Source organism: Dama dama, chromosome 22, assembly GCF_033118175.1.
Source record: "Dama dama isolate Ldn47 chromosome 22, ASM3311817v1, whole genome shotgun sequence".
NCBI lineage: Eukaryota > Metazoa > Chordata > Mammalia > Artiodactyla > Cervidae > Dama > Dama dama.
In genome coordinates this window covers 10,299,722-10,316,160 of record NC_083702.1, presented here as the reverse complement: position 1 = coordinate 10,316,160, position 16,439 = coordinate 10,299,722, and the positions used below count along the sequence as shown (strand labels likewise).

At 49.7% G+C, this 16,439-nt stretch overlaps 1 protein-coding gene across 1 annotated transcript in view; it reads right to left on the bottom strand.

Annotated features, from left to right (window-relative positions):
• Positions 1 to 800: 800 nt before the first annotated feature.
• BAIAP2L2 (BAR/IMD domain containing adaptor protein 2 like 2) overlaps positions 801 to 16,439 on the bottom strand; it is a 29,781-nt gene continuing 14,142 nt past the window's right edge. The window contains exons 8-14 of the mRNA XM_061124573.1: positions 5,954 to 6,106; positions 5,511 to 5,652; positions 5,127 to 5,349; positions 2,509 to 2,667; positions 1,959 to 2,166; positions 1,470 to 1,513; positions 801 to 1,263 (exon numbers count right to left, since the gene is read on the bottom strand). Coding sequence (XP_060980556.1) covers positions 1,188 to 1,263; positions 1,470 to 1,513; positions 1,959 to 2,166; positions 2,509 to 2,667; positions 5,127 to 5,349; positions 5,511 to 5,652; positions 5,954 to 6,106 — 1,005 coding nt within the window. The 3' untranslated portion in view covers positions 801 to 1,187. The remainder of the gene's footprint in view (positions 1,264 to 1,469; positions 1,514 to 1,958; positions 2,167 to 2,508; positions 2,668 to 5,126; positions 5,350 to 5,510; positions 5,653 to 5,953; positions 6,107 to 16,439) is intronic.

Sequence of the window (16,439 nt, the reverse complement as noted above, 5' to 3'; positions counted from 1 at the left end):
GGCAACCCACTACAGTATGCTTGCCTGAGAAATCCCATAGACAGAGGAGCCAGGTGGGCTACAGTCCATGGGATCGCAGAGTCAGACAGGACTGAGCGTCTGAGCCTGAGCACAAAAGAGTTGCTTAAAAGGAGGGATGTAAGGGGCTGGGAGTGAGTGAGGGCTCCCAGGTAACCACCAACCACCTTTAGGACCTTCTGGACTTCCCAGTGTGAGGTCTCCATCCCAACCTGCCCCAGTTCACTTCAGTCACTCAGTCATGTCCGACTCTGCGAGCCCACGAACTGCAGCATGCCAGGCTTCCCTGTCCATCACCAACTCCCAGAGCTTGCTCAAACTCATGTCCATCAAGTTGACGGTGGCATCCAACCATCTCATCTTCTGTCATCCCCTTCTCCTGCCACCTTCAGTCTTTCCAGCATCAGGGTCTTTTCCAAGGAGTCAGCTCTTTGCATGAGGTGGCCAAAATATTGGAGTTTCAGCTTCAGCATCAGTCCTTCCAGTGAACACCCAGGACTGATTTCCTTTAGGATGGACTGGTTGGATCTCCTTGCAGTCCAAGGGACTCTCGACAGCCTTCTCCAACAACACAGTTCAAAAGCATCAATTCTTCGGTGCTCAGCTTTCTTTATAGTCCAACTCTCACACCCATACATGACTACTGGAAAAACCATAGCCTTGACTAGACAAACCTTTGTTGGCAAAGTAATGTCTTGGCTTTTTGATATGCTGTCTAGGTCAATCACAGTCAACCTACCTCAGCCTGTCCCCTAAATCAGACGCTGCCAGGCTGGCTGCCATGTCGCACTTGCTTTATTTCTCACCATTTACAAAAGTGATTTCTCACCATTTACAAATGTGGGGTGGGATGGGGGTGTGCAAGGGGCTTCTCCCCACTGGGACAGAGAAGGGGGAAGAGTTTGAGGGGGCACAAGGTAGGCCCCCAGGGAGAGTCCGGAGTCCCTGGAGGGGAAGAAATGGTTCTGCCCCCCAATTCCGCCTGCTTTCATTTGAAGGGCCCAGACCCTAGTGTGGGTGTGGTTTGGGGAGGGACGGCCACCCCCCGGTACCAGGGCCCCAGCTCCTTGGATCCACTGCTGCTGCTTCCGCTGCCGCCAGCTCTGGGCAGCCCCTGGGCAGGTGTGGGTGGCGGGGACGACCTCAGACTCCAGGTGGAGGAAGGCGCCTCAGCGGATGAGGGGCGCCGAGCGGTCATTGGTGACGGTGGGACGCAGCTTGACGGTAGCAAAGGGGTTCGTACCCCTGGCGGTGGAGAGAGGAAGGAGTGAGAGGGGCCAGGTCCCCAACTGGCTGGGGATCAAGGGGAGGCATCTGGGCATCTGAGCTAGGCGTCCGCCCCTACCTCCTGTGCCCATGGGGTCACCTCCACATGGGGTCAGGCCCACCGTGTCTCCCCCACTGCCCTCTGCCAAGCCCGGCCCCCTCTGATGCTTGCTCAGGGGACTCACCGAGGGAAGAGCTCTGGGGGTTGCTGCTCCCAGGACGTGAGTTTCTGCAGTGAGGGGGAGGGAGGATAGGGTTTGGTGGGGAAGGAGCAAGCGAGCCCCCAACCCAGGGGCCCAGAGAGGCCCCTGCAGTGCCAAGCTCCTGCGAGATGAGGTCAAGCATTTGAAAACCCAAAATGCTGTGGGTGTTAGACTCGAGAAGCCTATGGGTCAAGTGCTATCTCCCAAGACTAACACCGCTCCAGAGAGGGTGCTTTTCCAGTGCCCCCATCAGGACCCTGGGGCTCCCCTCTGCTAGAGGAATCTTTCCCCCTGACCCTCCACCCCAGACTCAAGAAGCCCATTCTGTCCCTCCCTGCACAGATGGGCAGGCTGAGGCTGGGCTGGGAGGGTCCCCTCCAGCCAGCCAGGGGCAGGGCAGGGAGGGTTACCTGGTCTCCCTGCCCACTGGACCACCCCCGGGTTGAGAGCAGACTGCCGGAGGGGGCCCACCTTGACATCACTGGCCACCCCCATGCTGCCCATGCTACTTCGGCGGCTGCCAGGCAAGGGTGTAGGTGCGGGGCTGGGGGTGCGGCTCGGGACCCGGCTTGAGGTTCGGGAGCGGGACTGGCCATCCCAGTAGTCTGAAGATGCTGTGGAGTTGCCTGGCCGGTCCAGGAGGTCATCAAGGCTGTGGCTACCCCGGAGCGGGTAGGACCTGAGTCCAGAGAAAGGAGAAAAGAGAAGGGGGCCAGGGTTCAGGCCCTGCTGCATCCAACCCCATCTACTGGGTCCCCTGAGCATCCTACATCCTCTTCCCCTGCCCCTGGGTGAAAGGGGACTGTTGGCTTGAAGGCAGTCCTGAGAGGAGGCAGAGGGATGGACACAATGACCTTCAACCTGTAGTGAGATAGGGGCGCCCTTTCTCCAGGGGCTAAAGGAGGCTGGGCCCACTCGGGACCGCAGCTCAGAGATGCCCTCCCTGGTGGGTGGGGCCACTCCCCCCACCCTGCCCAGCCACTGAAGCCCCTTCCCCTGCCCCACCTCTGACCAGTGGTACCTAGAAGGCAGCTCATTCACAGGGCTCCTGGGGTTCATGGAGGTCACCGGGTTCAAGGGGTTTGTGAGATTCATGGAGGTCACTGGGTTCAAGGGGTTCATGGGATTCATGGGCAGCTCTTCCAAAGGCTTCACATAGGCCTCAGGGAACCAGCCGCTCCTGTGGGGTGGAAGCAAAAGGCCCAACAGCAGTGATCAAAATACCACTTCTAAGAGGAGTCGATGATTACTGGGCACTGCTGTGTGCCAGGCCTGGCTCCAAGAGTAATTCATTTCGTCCTTCGAAGGAGGTCTTTGCTGTCACTCAAAGCCACCTGTTCAGACTCATGGGTCCTACCAGGGGCTGGGGTGCCTTAGAGAGGGGGAACTGGAGATCTGAGAAGGAAAGCATTGTATCTGAGGACATGGAGTGACAGTTTCTTTCCCTACTCACTGAGCACCCACATAAGAGGGCCCATGGAGAGCCAGACGCAGTCCCTGCTCCCCTGGGGCTCCCAGCCCGGCAGGGAGACAGATCCACAAACAGATGATTACAAAGGTGATGCCCAGGGGAGAGGGTGGGCTGGGCTGGGGTGGGGGACCGCAGGCAGCTGTGGGAGCCCAGAGGAAGGAGCACGGGAGCCAGGGGTGCCTGGCTACTAACCCTCCACCTTGGGCCCCCTGGTTCCGGTGACTCCGGGCACGCTGCCTGTGGAGTCTTTGATTGGAAGTTCATTACTGCACCTTCAGAGCAGCCAGGGTCAAAGAGAGACACTATGATCGATGTTCCCTAGCCTTTGCAGAACACGTGGGAAAGTATTCTCCAAAGAGCCACCATAGACGCTCCCACCCCAAACCTGATCAACAACATTCTCACCTAAAGGTAATTGGAAGCTATTTCAACTCAAACTGACAGAATAAAACCACTTTCAGAACGTTTTACTTCTGTTTTCACCATAATATGCCTACTGATGAAACCCGCCATTGTTTTCCCTAACCTGAATCACGGAAAGAATAATGATGTCCCAGGACTGTGATTTGGGACCTCTGATCTAGGTGGTTTTATTTTTTTTTAATTAACTTATTTTAATTGGAAGCTAAATACTTTACAGTATTGTAGTGGTTTTTGCCATACACTGACATGAATCAGCCATGGGTGTACATCTGTCCCCATCCTGAACCCCCTCCCCCTCCCTCCCCATCCCATCCCTCAGGGTTGTCCCAGTGCACCGGCTTTGAGTGTTCCTGTTTAACGCACTGAACTGGGACTGGTGATCTGTTTCACATATGGTAATACACATGTTTCAGTGCTATTCTCTCAAATCATCCCATCCCACAGAGTCCAAAAGTCTGTTCTTTATATCAGTGTCTCTTTTGCTGTCTCACATATAGGGTCATCATTGCCATCTTTCTCAATTCCATATATATGCGTTAATATACTATTCTAGGTGGTTTTATAATTAGGTCCCCGGGAGGTTTGCTACACACCTGTCTAGGGAACTTTCAGGGTGGCACCCTGCTGCCCTCTGATGTGGGCCTGCAAAGCAGGTGTCTTTTCCACCACTCATGTTCTTGGTCATGTCTCCACCCATTGGCTCCTCCTCCCGTTCCTGATCCATGCGGTCATCTGCCATCCACCCATCTATCCACACAATCATCCTGTCCATGCATCGCTCGTCCATGAGGGCAACCACCCCAGGACCGGCAATCCACTCACCCATCCATCAGCACTTGCCCTCTGCCCACCTCTCTGTCAATCCGCTCACACGCCTCTCCAGTTAGTCTACACGTGTACCCCCCATCTGTGCATCCTTCCGTGCCCCCTTCCATCTGCCCATCTGCTCACAGGAACACGCATCCACCTGCCCACACCACCCTCATCCAGTAACCATCTACTAGCCCACGTGGCGAGCACTCTCACATGCACCTGCTGACTCCTCTGTGGATGTTGCATTCATTCATCCCCTCTTCTTATCCTCATTCATTCCTCTCTCCTTAGCATGAGTGGGCCTGGGCACCACACAGTCTCTTGCCCATAAAGCCCTGTGAGGGGGCGGGGCGCTGCGTGGCTGCAGCAAGCTCCCACTTTCCCCCTTTTCCCTGGCAGAGAAAGTGGTCCCTGCTTTCCTCCAGGCTTGCAGGACTGCAGTGTACTCCCCCGCCTCCCCCTTTTCTACTGCGTGGTGTCAAAAGCAGCCCCAATTCATGTTCTCTAAGGATTTGCCCCGTGCCTGACTGCAAGGGGCTGAGCACACTCAGCTTGCAAGGTCCCAGCATCTCCCTTGCACCTGGTCCACCTCCCTGTCCAGTCTCTTCTCAGAGCTTGGCTCACTTTGAGGGGCACGGTAGGTGCCCAAGCAGTATGGTTTCGGTAGTATTCTCATTTGTGAGAGAACCTTCCCCTTCCCCATCCTGTCCCATCCTCTCAAGGGCCACCACCCTGAGCTTGGTAAAGAGGTTCTTCCTTCTCTGGCAGAAGGGATGCGGAAAATAGGGTGGGACAAGGAGAGGGATGGGAAAAGGGGAGAGCTGTCCGAGGCCCCAGGGACAGCCGCTCTCCTGGAAGGCTCAGACGGAGCTGGAACCCAGGCCATCCAGTCCGCCGTCCAACCCACCCTGCGCCCCGGGGCTCCCACTCACGAGGATGAGCCCTCCAGCTTGCCATAGAGCCAGCCGTTCTGGGCTTCGGGCACCAGCACCTCCACGACGTCTCCGGCTGAGAAGCGCAGCAGCGTGTGGTTGGCGCCCTCCGAGTGCGAGACCAAAGCGCGGACTCTCCGGGCGCCGCCGCCGCCCCCGCCGCCCGGGCGCTCGCCGAAGGAGTTGGAGCGCGAGCGCTGGGTGCTGCTGCTGTAGAGCGAGGCTGCCGGAGGGGCGGGAGAGCGCCGCGCCACGTGGGTGGGAAGTCCTCCCCGGCGTCTACCCTCGATCCCTGCTGCTGCAGGCAACCTCGGCTCCTCTTCCCGGCCCCGGGGCCCCAGCCTAGGACCCCGGCCCTCCCTCTGCGCTCCGGGGGCTACTCACAGGCGGACGGCGTCCGGGGCAGGGACCGGCGGTGGTCTGGCTCCAGCTGGGACGCGGACCTCGCCTCGGCTGGCTCGGGGCCGTAGGAGCCGGAGCCGTGCCGGCTGCGGGGGGAGCCGAACTCTCCCAGGGGCCTCTGGGGCTGCGAGGGGGAGACGGGCAGGGGAGGGTGCGGCGGGGAGGGGCGGGGCCGCGGCGCCCTAGTCCAGCCCCCACCCCCAGTCCCAGGCGTCGGCGTAGGGGTTCTCGGGCCGCCGGCCGAGCCACCACGGGGGCGCCGAGGCCGCGCCGGGGCGGAAGGAGCGGCGGAGGGGCGCTGCGTAGACCGGCACCCTCGGGGGGCGGAGGCTCCAGGCGGCTGGCCTCAGGCCCCAAGGTCCCGCGGAGGGTGCCGGGGGCGGCGGGGGCGCGAACGGCGGCGGCGGGGCCGCCCAGGGCCTCACCATGTCCAGGCGGGTGGGCGTCAGGCGGCCCGAAGGGTAGGGCGGCCCCAGTACGGGGCCCAGCAGGCCCGGGGAGTGGGCGCGCGACGGGCTGCGGCTGGCCTCCGACTGCTCCTTCCACAGCAGCACGCGGTTCTGGAGCATCCCCCGGGCCTGGCCAGGAGGGTACGCGAGGGTCAGCGAGGTCTGAGCAGCCAGCCCCCAGACTGCCCAGGGGACTGAAAAGTGGCATCCTCGACCTGGAACCTCGGGCCCTGCAAGCTGAGGGTGGCCGGAATTTCCAGCCGGAGTGAACCAGAGATCGCTGTGGTCACTTTGGGGTCACACACCGTCCAGGCCTCCCGGTCCTTTGCCGAAGGCGCTTCAGTTTTCCGGGAGGAGCCTCCCCTGGCCCCTCTCTCAGCCTCTGTGCTTTGAGTGGGGCTCCGTCTCGATCTGATACTTGGGTAGGGGTACTGGTTTGACCACTCGGTTTGCTCCAAGACTTCCCTGGTGGTTCAGACGGTTAAGTGTCTGCCTACAATGTGAAAGACCCAGGTTCTATCCCTGGGTCGGAAAGATCTCCTGGAGAAGGAAGTGGCAACCCACTCCAGTATTCTTGCCTGGAAAATCCCATGGACAGAGGAGCCTGATAGGCTACAATCTACGGGGTCGCACAGAGTCGGACACGACTGAGTGACTTCACTTTCACTCCATCCTCCTGGCTACAGAGATGGAGTCAGGGATGGGCACCTGCCCAAAAACTGTGCCCACAGAACCAGTCCCAGGACTTATCCTGGAATAATCTGGAAATTTTTATTCTTTCACCTCATGGAGTTTGCTAGATATCAAGAGATAGGGTGAAGGCAGAGGAATCTTCAGCTAAGCCACAGAGTGGCAAATTTCTGATGACAGCTTGTGTACTCCTGGATGCAATTATACCTGAAAGCCTTGAACTTCCCAGTGACTAATAAACACTTTTGTGTAAGCCAGTTTGAGTAGTTGCCTAGAAGAAGCCTTTCAAATAGTTTTTCTAGCAAGCATCTCTTTTAGTATCCTAAATACATGGGCATCTAACTCTGTTTGAATGCCTTCAAGGACAAGAAACTCAACAACTGACCACATAGTCCATAAAAACACAGGACCGGGGAGGGCTTTAAATGTTAGACCTGCTGTGTTTATCAATCATGTTTTAAATTTTCTATATTTTATGCTTTGACATTCTGTGTGTGTGTGTGTGCTCAATCACTCAATTGTGTCTGACTCTTTGCCACCCCATGGACTGTAGCCCACTAGGCTCTCTGTCCATGGAATTTTCCAGTCAAGGATACTGGAACGAGTTGCCAGATAATGCTTTGACATCCTGGGCCTTGCTAATTCTGAAAAGACTGCCCCTCACAGGGCTAGATAATTCCTAGAGATAGTAAACAATTTGAGCACACTTTTCATCAACCAATCAAAACCCCACATCCTGGGACTTCCCTGGGGGTCCAGTGGTTAAGACTCCACACTTCCACTGCAGGGGGCGCTGGTTAGATCCCTGGTCCAGGGAACTAAAATCTCATGTGCTGGGTGACGCAGTGACAAAAACAAAAACAAATGAAAAAGTCCGTATCCTCAATCACCTCCTTCTAACTCACACACCAAGCCAGTATTTCCCCTGCCCTAAATTATGCAAACCAGGTACTGGACAACTAGAGACAACTCCTATAGCCCAGAGCTCGCTGAAATCATTCAAATCATCTAGTCCTAAACTTGCCTACCCTGCTTCACCCATCCCTTCTCACAGAAACCATAATCAAGGTTCTGAGCCATACTTTCCCTTGGCTCCTTCTGCCTCTTGACCAAACCCTGGTGCTACCCCATCATGGCCCTGCGTGGCATGGCATGGCCCTTTCTCTTGGGAAGTGTGATATGTAATACAACTTCTTTCAGTGGCATGGATCTCTCTGTGTGGTCACTCAGGTCATCCTAGGTACAATCAGAACATCCTGCTCTCCAGTTATAAATGTCTCTCCACTTTCTATTCAAAAACTCGCTCCCTCAAGGCCAAGTTCAGGACTGTTGTCTTAGGAAAAACAAAAGCTTCTCTTTGGGGACCTCCCTGGTGGTCCAGTGGCTAAGACTCTGTGCTTCCAAAGCAGGGGGTCAGAGTTCAACTTTGGTCAGGGAACTAGATCCCACCAGTGGCAACCAAGGGCTTTCCCAGTGATATTAGTGGTAAAAAAAGCCACCTGCCAATGCAGGAGATGTAAGAGACGTGGGTTTGATCCCTAGGTCTGGAAAAAGCCCTGGAGGAGGGCATGGCAACACACTCCAGGATTCTTGTCTGGAGAATCCCATGGACCGAGGAGCCTGGTTGGCGTACAGTCCAAAGGGTCGCAAAGAGTCGGAAACAACTGAAGCGACTTAGCATACTCACCGCAAACCGAGAGTTCGCGTGGCAAAACTAAAGATCCCATGTGCCACAACTAAGACCTGGAATGGCCAAATTTTAAAAAGTAAAAACAAGTTTCCCTTTGTTGAGCATCAACTCTGTGCCAGGCCCAGGGTTAAAGGCTTTACCTCCATTATCTTACTAGATTCTCCCAATGGCCTGGGAGGTAGGTGTCATTATTACAAAAGAAGATGCTAAGGGTCAGAGCAGTTAATGACTGTCTCAAGGTCTTGCATCCAGTAAGCAATGGAGTGGCCTGTACTTGTCTGTCCTGAGGAAGCTTCCTGTGACTGTACTTTTCAACGATTGTTCCCTTCAGGCTGGCCCAGTTGCTGAAAATCTGATCTCAGGCAGCAAAACAGAGCTCACCTCACAGGAGCAACTAGTCCAGCTGGTCACTAGGTGTCCACCCCCTCTTTGCCTTGCATAATTAATTAGCAAAACAACAGGAAGACAAAATGCCAAAGGCCTTTGTACACTTGTTTCGGACTCAGTAAGCAAAGCAAGAGCATATGGGTTTGCTTACCCCTAAAGAAGGGTTTTGTCCAATTTGAGAGCACCTGCCAGGGTACTAGGGGATTCTCAGAGTCCTGCCCTGGACAAGACTCAACTTGAGTGGCTCCCTTCAGCCCTGCATTTAGGCAGTTTAGTCAGTGGTTGGGAAGAAACATAGAGGAGACCATGGGAGAATTAAAAAAATCATAATGGAGTGCGAAAGCCATTCTAAGTATGAGACAACTCCCCTATACTATAAAAGACTGGTAAATCTAACTAAAAAAAATTTTTTTAACATGGCAAAACTCACAATAAGCAAAATCAAATGATCAATGACAAACTGGGAAAATGTTTGCAACTCATCACCAAGAAAGGGCTAGTTTCAGTAACATATCAAGAGTTCTTATAAATTCATAAGAAAAATGGAGGAAAAGATACTGACCTGTCACAGTAAAGGAAATAAAATGAATCTGAAACATGAAAAGATGTCAATCTCACTTATAAGACAAGTGTAATGTAAAACTACACTGAGATACCATTTTTACCTTTCTGATTAGTGAAGATCACTGTTGTCAAGGCAACAGGGAATCTCCGCCCTTGCTGGTGGAAGTGTAAATTGGTATAGCCAATGACTATACCTGGACACACCAATTCCATTTCTAGGTACTTATCCTAGAGATCTACTTGCACAACTGCAATAAACCCAGGGTATAAAGGCTTGTTATTGATTAGACTTGGGCTAAGCAAGGATTGATCACTGGAGACAGAGGAGAAAGACACCTTATTGAGCTTTGGCACTTAGAGTTCTTTCAAATTTTGTGAATTCTGCGTATAAAAACACTTAGCAGGTACATATTTATATTTAACTGTCTTAAGAGTTAGATCTTGCATGTCCTAAAGCCCAGCTGGCTCAGAAAACATGCTACATATTCCCCCACACCTACGGGAAGTCTGGTTCATTCAATCAACTGCATCCTCCTGAGAGATGATCACCCAACAGGAATCAGCCAATGGAGGGGTCAGCTCTCCTTTTAATGCTGGAGTTAACTGTTCAGGATACAGGCAGAAAGAGGAGTTTCCTTCCAAAGAAGATTTATACATGGCCGACAAGTAGGTTGGATCACCAAAAAAGCAAGAGAGTTCCAGAAAAACATCTACTTTATTGATTACGCCAAAGCCTTTGACTGTGTAGGTCACAACAAACTGGAAAATTCTTCAAGAGATGCGAAAACCAGACCACCTTACCTGCCTCCTGAGAAACCTGTATGAGGTCAAGAAGCAACAGTTAGAACTGGACATGGAACAACAGACTGGTTCCAAATTGGGAAAGGAGTATGTCAAGGCTGTATATTGTCACCCTGCTTATTTAACTTATATGCAGAGTACATCACGAGAAATGCCAGGCTGGATGAAGCACAGCTGGAATCAAGATTGCCGGGAGAAATATCAATAACCTCAGATACGCAGGTGACACCACCCTTATGGCAGAAAACAAAGAAGAACTAAAGAGCCTCTTGATGAAGTAAAAGAGGAGAGTGAAAAAGCTGGGTTAAAACTCAACATCCAAAAAATGAAGATTATGGCATCCAGTCCCATCACCTCATGGCAAATAGATGGGGAAACAATGGAAACAGTGACAGACTTTATTTGGGTGGGTGGGGGGGCTCCAAAATCACTTCTTATGGTAACTGCAGCCATGAAATTAAAAGATGCTTGCTCCTTGGAAGAAAAGCTATGACCAACCTAGACAGCATATTAAAAAGCAGAGACATTACTTTGCCAACAAAGGTCCATCTAGTCAAAGCTATGGTTTTTCCAGTAGTCATGTATGGATATGAGAGTTGGACTATAAAGAAAGCTGAGTGCTGAAGAGTCGATGCTTTTGAACTATGGTGTTGGAGAAGACTCTTGAGAGTCCCTTGGACTGCAAGGTGATCCAACCAGTCCATCCTAAAGGAGATCAGTCCTGAATATTCATTGGAAGGACTGATGCTGAAGCTGAAACTCCAATACTTTGGCTACCTGATGCAAAGAACTGACTCCCTGGAAAAGACCCTGATGCTGGAAAAGAGTGAAGGCAGGAGGAGAAGGGGATGACAGAGGATGAGATGGTTGGGTAGCATCACCAACTTGGTGGACATGAGTTTGAACAAGCTCTGGGAGTTGGTGATGGACAGGGAAACCTGGCATGCTGCAGTCCATGGGATCACAAAGAGTCAGACACGACTGAGTGACTGAACTGAACTGAACAAGTACGTGAAAGATACTCTGCGTCATCAGCCATCAGGGAAGTGCAAATCAAAACCACAGTGAGATACCACTCCATACTCACTAGGATGGCTATAATAAAAAGCCCCAGGGGCTTCCCTGGTGGCCCAGTGGTTAAGAATCTGCCTGCCAATGCAGTAGGACACAGGTTTGATCCCTGCTCTGGGAAGATCCCACACACCATAGTGTCCATGCTCTGCAACAAGATAAACCACCCAAAGAGAAGCCCATATGCTGCAATGATGAGTAGCCCCCACTCACTGCTACTAGAGAAAGCCTGCCTGCAGCAGCGAAGACCCAGAACAGTCAAAAATAAATAAATAAATAAATAAATAAATCTTTTTTAAAAAGTGCCAACAAGTGTTCGCAAGGATGTAGAGAAATTAGAAACCTCATAAACTGCTGGTAGGAATGTAAAATGGTAAAAGAGTCCGGAAGTTCCTCAAACAGTTAAACAGAGTTCCTTAAACAAAGTTACCATATGACCCAGCAATTCCACTCCTATATACCCATGAGAAATGAAAACATACATCCACAGAAAAACTTCTACGGATACCCATAGCAGCATCATTCATAATAACCAAACTGCAGAAACAAGCCAGCTGTCCATCAACTGATGAATGGATAAATAAATGTGGTATATCCAGATGATGGGATCCTATTTGGCAATAAAATGGAGTAGTGTATGGATACAACACCAACACTGATGAACTTGAAAAGCATGATGCTTAGTGAAAGAAGCCAGTCACAAAGGGCCAAATATTGTATGATTCCTTTTATATGATCTTCCCAACCCAGGAATCAAACCCAGGTCTCCAGCATTCCAGGCAGATTCTTTACCAACCGAGCTACCAGGGAAGCATGAAATGGCCAGAAGAGGTAAATCTATAGAGACAGAAAGTAGACTGATGGTTGCTTAAGGCAAGGGGAAATGGGAGGATTGAGAAACGACCAGTAAGGGGTACTGGGTTTTTTTGGGGGGGTAATGAAATGTTCTGAACTTGAATGTGATGGAACTTCCCTGGTGGTCCAGTGGCTAAGACCCTGCACTCCCAATGCTTAAAGATACCACATCCCACAACTAAGACCCGATGCAGCAAAAAAAAAAAAAAAAAACAACAAAAAAACACCCTTGTGGGATGGATGCACAACTGTGAATATACTACACCATTGAACTATACACTTTAAATGGGTGACTTGCATGGTGTGTGAATTATTTCTCAATAAAACTGTTGAAAGGAAGAAGGGACTTCTTGGTGGTTCAGCAGCTAAGACTCTGCACTCCAAGTGTAGGGGGCCCAGGCTCAATGTTTGATCAGTTCAGTTCAGTCGCTCAGTCTTTGCAACCCCAAGGACTGCAGCCTGCCTGGCCTCCCTGTCCATCACCAACTCCCGGAGTTTACTCAAACTCATGTCCATTGAGTCGGTGATGCCATCCAACCATCTCATCCTCTGTCATACCCTTCTCCTCCCGCCTTCAATTGTTCGCAGCATCAGGGTCTTTTCCAATGAGTCAGCTCTTCACATCAGGTGGCCAAAGTACTGGGGTTTCAGCTTCAGCATCAGTCCTTCCAATGAATATTCAGGACTGGTTTCCTTTAGGATGGACTGGTTGGATCTCCTTGCAGTCCAAGGGACTCTCAACAGTCTTCTCCAACACCACAGTTCAAAAGCACCGATTCTTCAGTGCTCAGCTTTCTTTATAGTCCAACTCTCACACCCATACATGACTACTGGAAAAACCATAGCCTTGACTAGACGGACCTTTGTTGGCAAAGTAATGTCTCTTCCTTTTAATATGCTGTCTAGGTTGGTCATAACTTTCCTTTCAAGGAGTAAACGTCTTTTAATTTCATGGCTGCAGTCACCATCTGCAGTGATTTTAGAGCACAGAAAAATAAAGTCTGCCACTATTTCAACTGTTTCCCCATCTATTTGCCATGAAGTGATGGGACCGGATGCCATAATCTTAGTTTTCTGAATGTTGAACTTTGAGTCAACTTTTTCACTCTCCTCTTTCACTTCATCAAGAGGCTCTTTAGTTCTTCTTCACTTTCTGCCATAAAGGTGGTGTCATCTGCATATCTGAGGTTATTGATATTTCTCCCGGCAATCTTGATTCCAGCTTCTGCTTCATCCAGCCCAGTGTTTCTCATGATGTACTCTGCATATAAGTTAAATAAGCAGGGTGACAATATACAGCCTTGACGTACTCCTTTTCCTATTTGGAACCAGTCTGTTGTTCCATGTCCAGTTCTAACTGTTGCTTCCTGACCTGCATACAGGTTTCTCAAGAGGCAGGTCAGGTGGTATGGTATTCCCATCTCTTTCAGAATTTTCTGGAGTTTATTGTGATCCGCACAGTCAAAGGCTTTGGCATAGTCCATAAAGCAGAAATAGATGTTTTTCTGGAACTACCTCGCTTTTTCGATGATCCAGCGGATGTTGGCAATGTGATCTCTGGTTCCTCTGCCTTTTCTAAATCCAGCTTGAACATCTGGTAGCTTACGGTTCATGTATTGTTGAAGCCTGGCTTGGAGAATTTTGAGCATTACTTTACTAGTGTGTGAGATGAGTGCAACTGTGCGGTAGTTTGAGTATTCTTTGGGATTGCCTTACTTTGGGATTGGAATGAAAACTGACCTTTTCCAGTCCTGTGGCCACTGCTGAGTTTTCCAAATTTGCTGGCATATTGAGTGCAGCACTTTCACAGCGTCATCTTTCAGGATTTGAAATAGCTCAACTGGAATTCCATCACCTCCACTAGCTTTGTTCGTAGTGATGCTTCCTGAGGCCCACTTGACTTCACATTCCAGGATGTCTGGCTCTAGGTGAGTGATCACATCATCGTGATTATCTGGGTCATGAAGATCTTTTTTGTACAGTTCTTGTGTGTATACTTGCCACCTCTTCTTAATATCTTCTGCTTCTGTTAGGTCCATACCTTTTCTATCCTTCATTGAGCCCATCTTTGCATGAAATGTTCCCTTAGTATCTCTAATTTTCTTGGAGAGATCGCTAGTCTTTCCCATTCTATTGTTTTCCTCTATTTCTTTGCACTGATCACTGAGGAAGGCTTTCTTATTTCTTCTGCTCCTCTTACATATATTTGTAAGGCCTCCCAGACAGCCATTTTGGTTTTTTGCATTTCTTTTTCTTGGGGATAGTCTTGATCCCTGTCTCCTGTACAGTGTCACAAACCTCTATCCATAGTTCATCAGGCACTCTGTCTATCAGATCTAGTCCCTTAAATCTATTTCTCACTTCCACTGTATAATTGTAAGGGATTTGATTTAGGTCGTACCTGAATGGTCTAGTGGTTTTCCCCACTTTCTTCAATTGAAGTCTGAATTTGGCAATAAGGAGTTAATGATCTGAGCCACAGTTTGCTCCCAGTCTTGTTTTTGCTGACTAGATAGAGCTTCTCCATCTTTGGCTGCAAAGAATATAATCAATCTGATTTTGGTGTTGACCATCCGGTGATGTCCATGTGTAGAGTTTTCTCTTGTGTTGTTGGAAGAGGGTGTTTGCTATGACCAGTGTATTCTCTTGGCAAAATTCTATTAGCTTTTGCCCTGCTTCAGTCTGTACTCCAAGGCCAAATTTGCCTGTTACTCCTGGTATTTCTTGATTTCCTACTTTTGCATTCCAGTCCCCTATAATGAAAAAGACATCTTTTTTGGGTGTTAGTTCTAGAAGGTCTTGTAGGTCTTCATAGAACCATTCAACTTCAGCTTCTTCAGCATTATTGGCTGGAGCATAGACTTGGTGATATTGAATGGTTTACCTTGGAAATGAACAGAGATCATTCTATCGTTTTTGAGACTGCACCCAAGTACTGCATTTCGGACTCTTTTGTTGACTATGATGGCTACTCCATTTCTTCTAAGAGATTCTTGCCCACAGTAGTAGATATAGTGGTCATCTGAGTTAAATTCACCCATTCCAGTCCATTTTAGTTTGCTGATTCCTAAAATGTCGACATTCACTCTTGCCATCTCCTGTTTGACCACTTCCAATTTGCCTTGCCTTGCCACTTCCAATATTCCAAACAATAGCAAGGAGAGATAAGAAAGCCTTCCTCAGTGATCAGTGCAAAGAAATAGAGGAAAACAATAGAATGGGAAAGACTAGCGATCTCTCCAAGAAAATTAGAGATACTAAGGGAACATTTCATGCAAAGATGGGCTCAATGAAGGATAGAAAAGGTATGGACCTAACAGAAGCAGAAGATATTAAGAAGAGGTGGCAAGTATACACACAAGAACTGTACAAAAAAGATCTTCATGACCCAGATAATCACGATGGTGTGATCACTCACCTAGAGCCAGACATCCTGGAATGTGAAGTCAAGTGGGCCTTAGGAAGCATCACTACGAACAAAGCTAGTGGAGGTGATGGAATTCCAGTTGAGCTATTTCAAATCCTGAAAGATGACGCTGTGAAAGTGCTGCACTCAATATGCCAGCAAATTTGGAAAACTCAGCAGTGGCCACAGGACTAGAAAAGGTCAGTTTTCATTCCAATCCCAAAGTAAGGCAATCCCAAAGAATACTCAAACTACCGCACAGTTGCACTCATCTCACACACTAGTAAAGTAATGCTCAAAATTCTCCAAGCCAGGCTTCAACAATACATGAACCGTAAGCTACCAGATGTTCAAGCTGGATTTAGAAAAGGCAGAGGAACCAGAGATCACATTGCCAACATCCGCTGGATCATCGAAAAAGCGAGGTAGTTCCAGAAAAACATCTATTTCTGCTTTATGGACTATGCCAAAGCCTTTGACTGTGCGGATCACAATAAACTCCAGAAAATTCTGAAAGAGATGGGAATACCATACCACCTGACCTGCCTCTTGAGAAACCTGTATGCAGGTCAGGAAGCAACAGTTAGAACTGGACATGGAACAACAGACTGGTTCCAAATAGGAAAAGGAGTACGTCAAGGCTGTATATTGTCACCCTGCTTATTTAACTTATATGCAGAGTACATCATGAGAAACACTGGGCTGGATGAAGCAGAAGCTGGAATCAAGATTGCCGGGAGAAATATCAATAACCTCAGATATGCAGATGACACCACCTTTATGGCAGAAAGTGAAGAAGAACTAAAGAGCCTCTTGATGAAGTGAAAGAGGAGAGTGAAAAAGTTGACTCAAAGCTCAACATTCAGAAAACTAAGATTATGGCATCCGGTCCCATCACTTCATGGCAAATAGATGGGAAAACAGTGGAAACAGTGGTTGACTTTATTTTTCTGTGCTCTAAAATCACTGCAGATGGTGATTGAAGCCATGAAATTAAA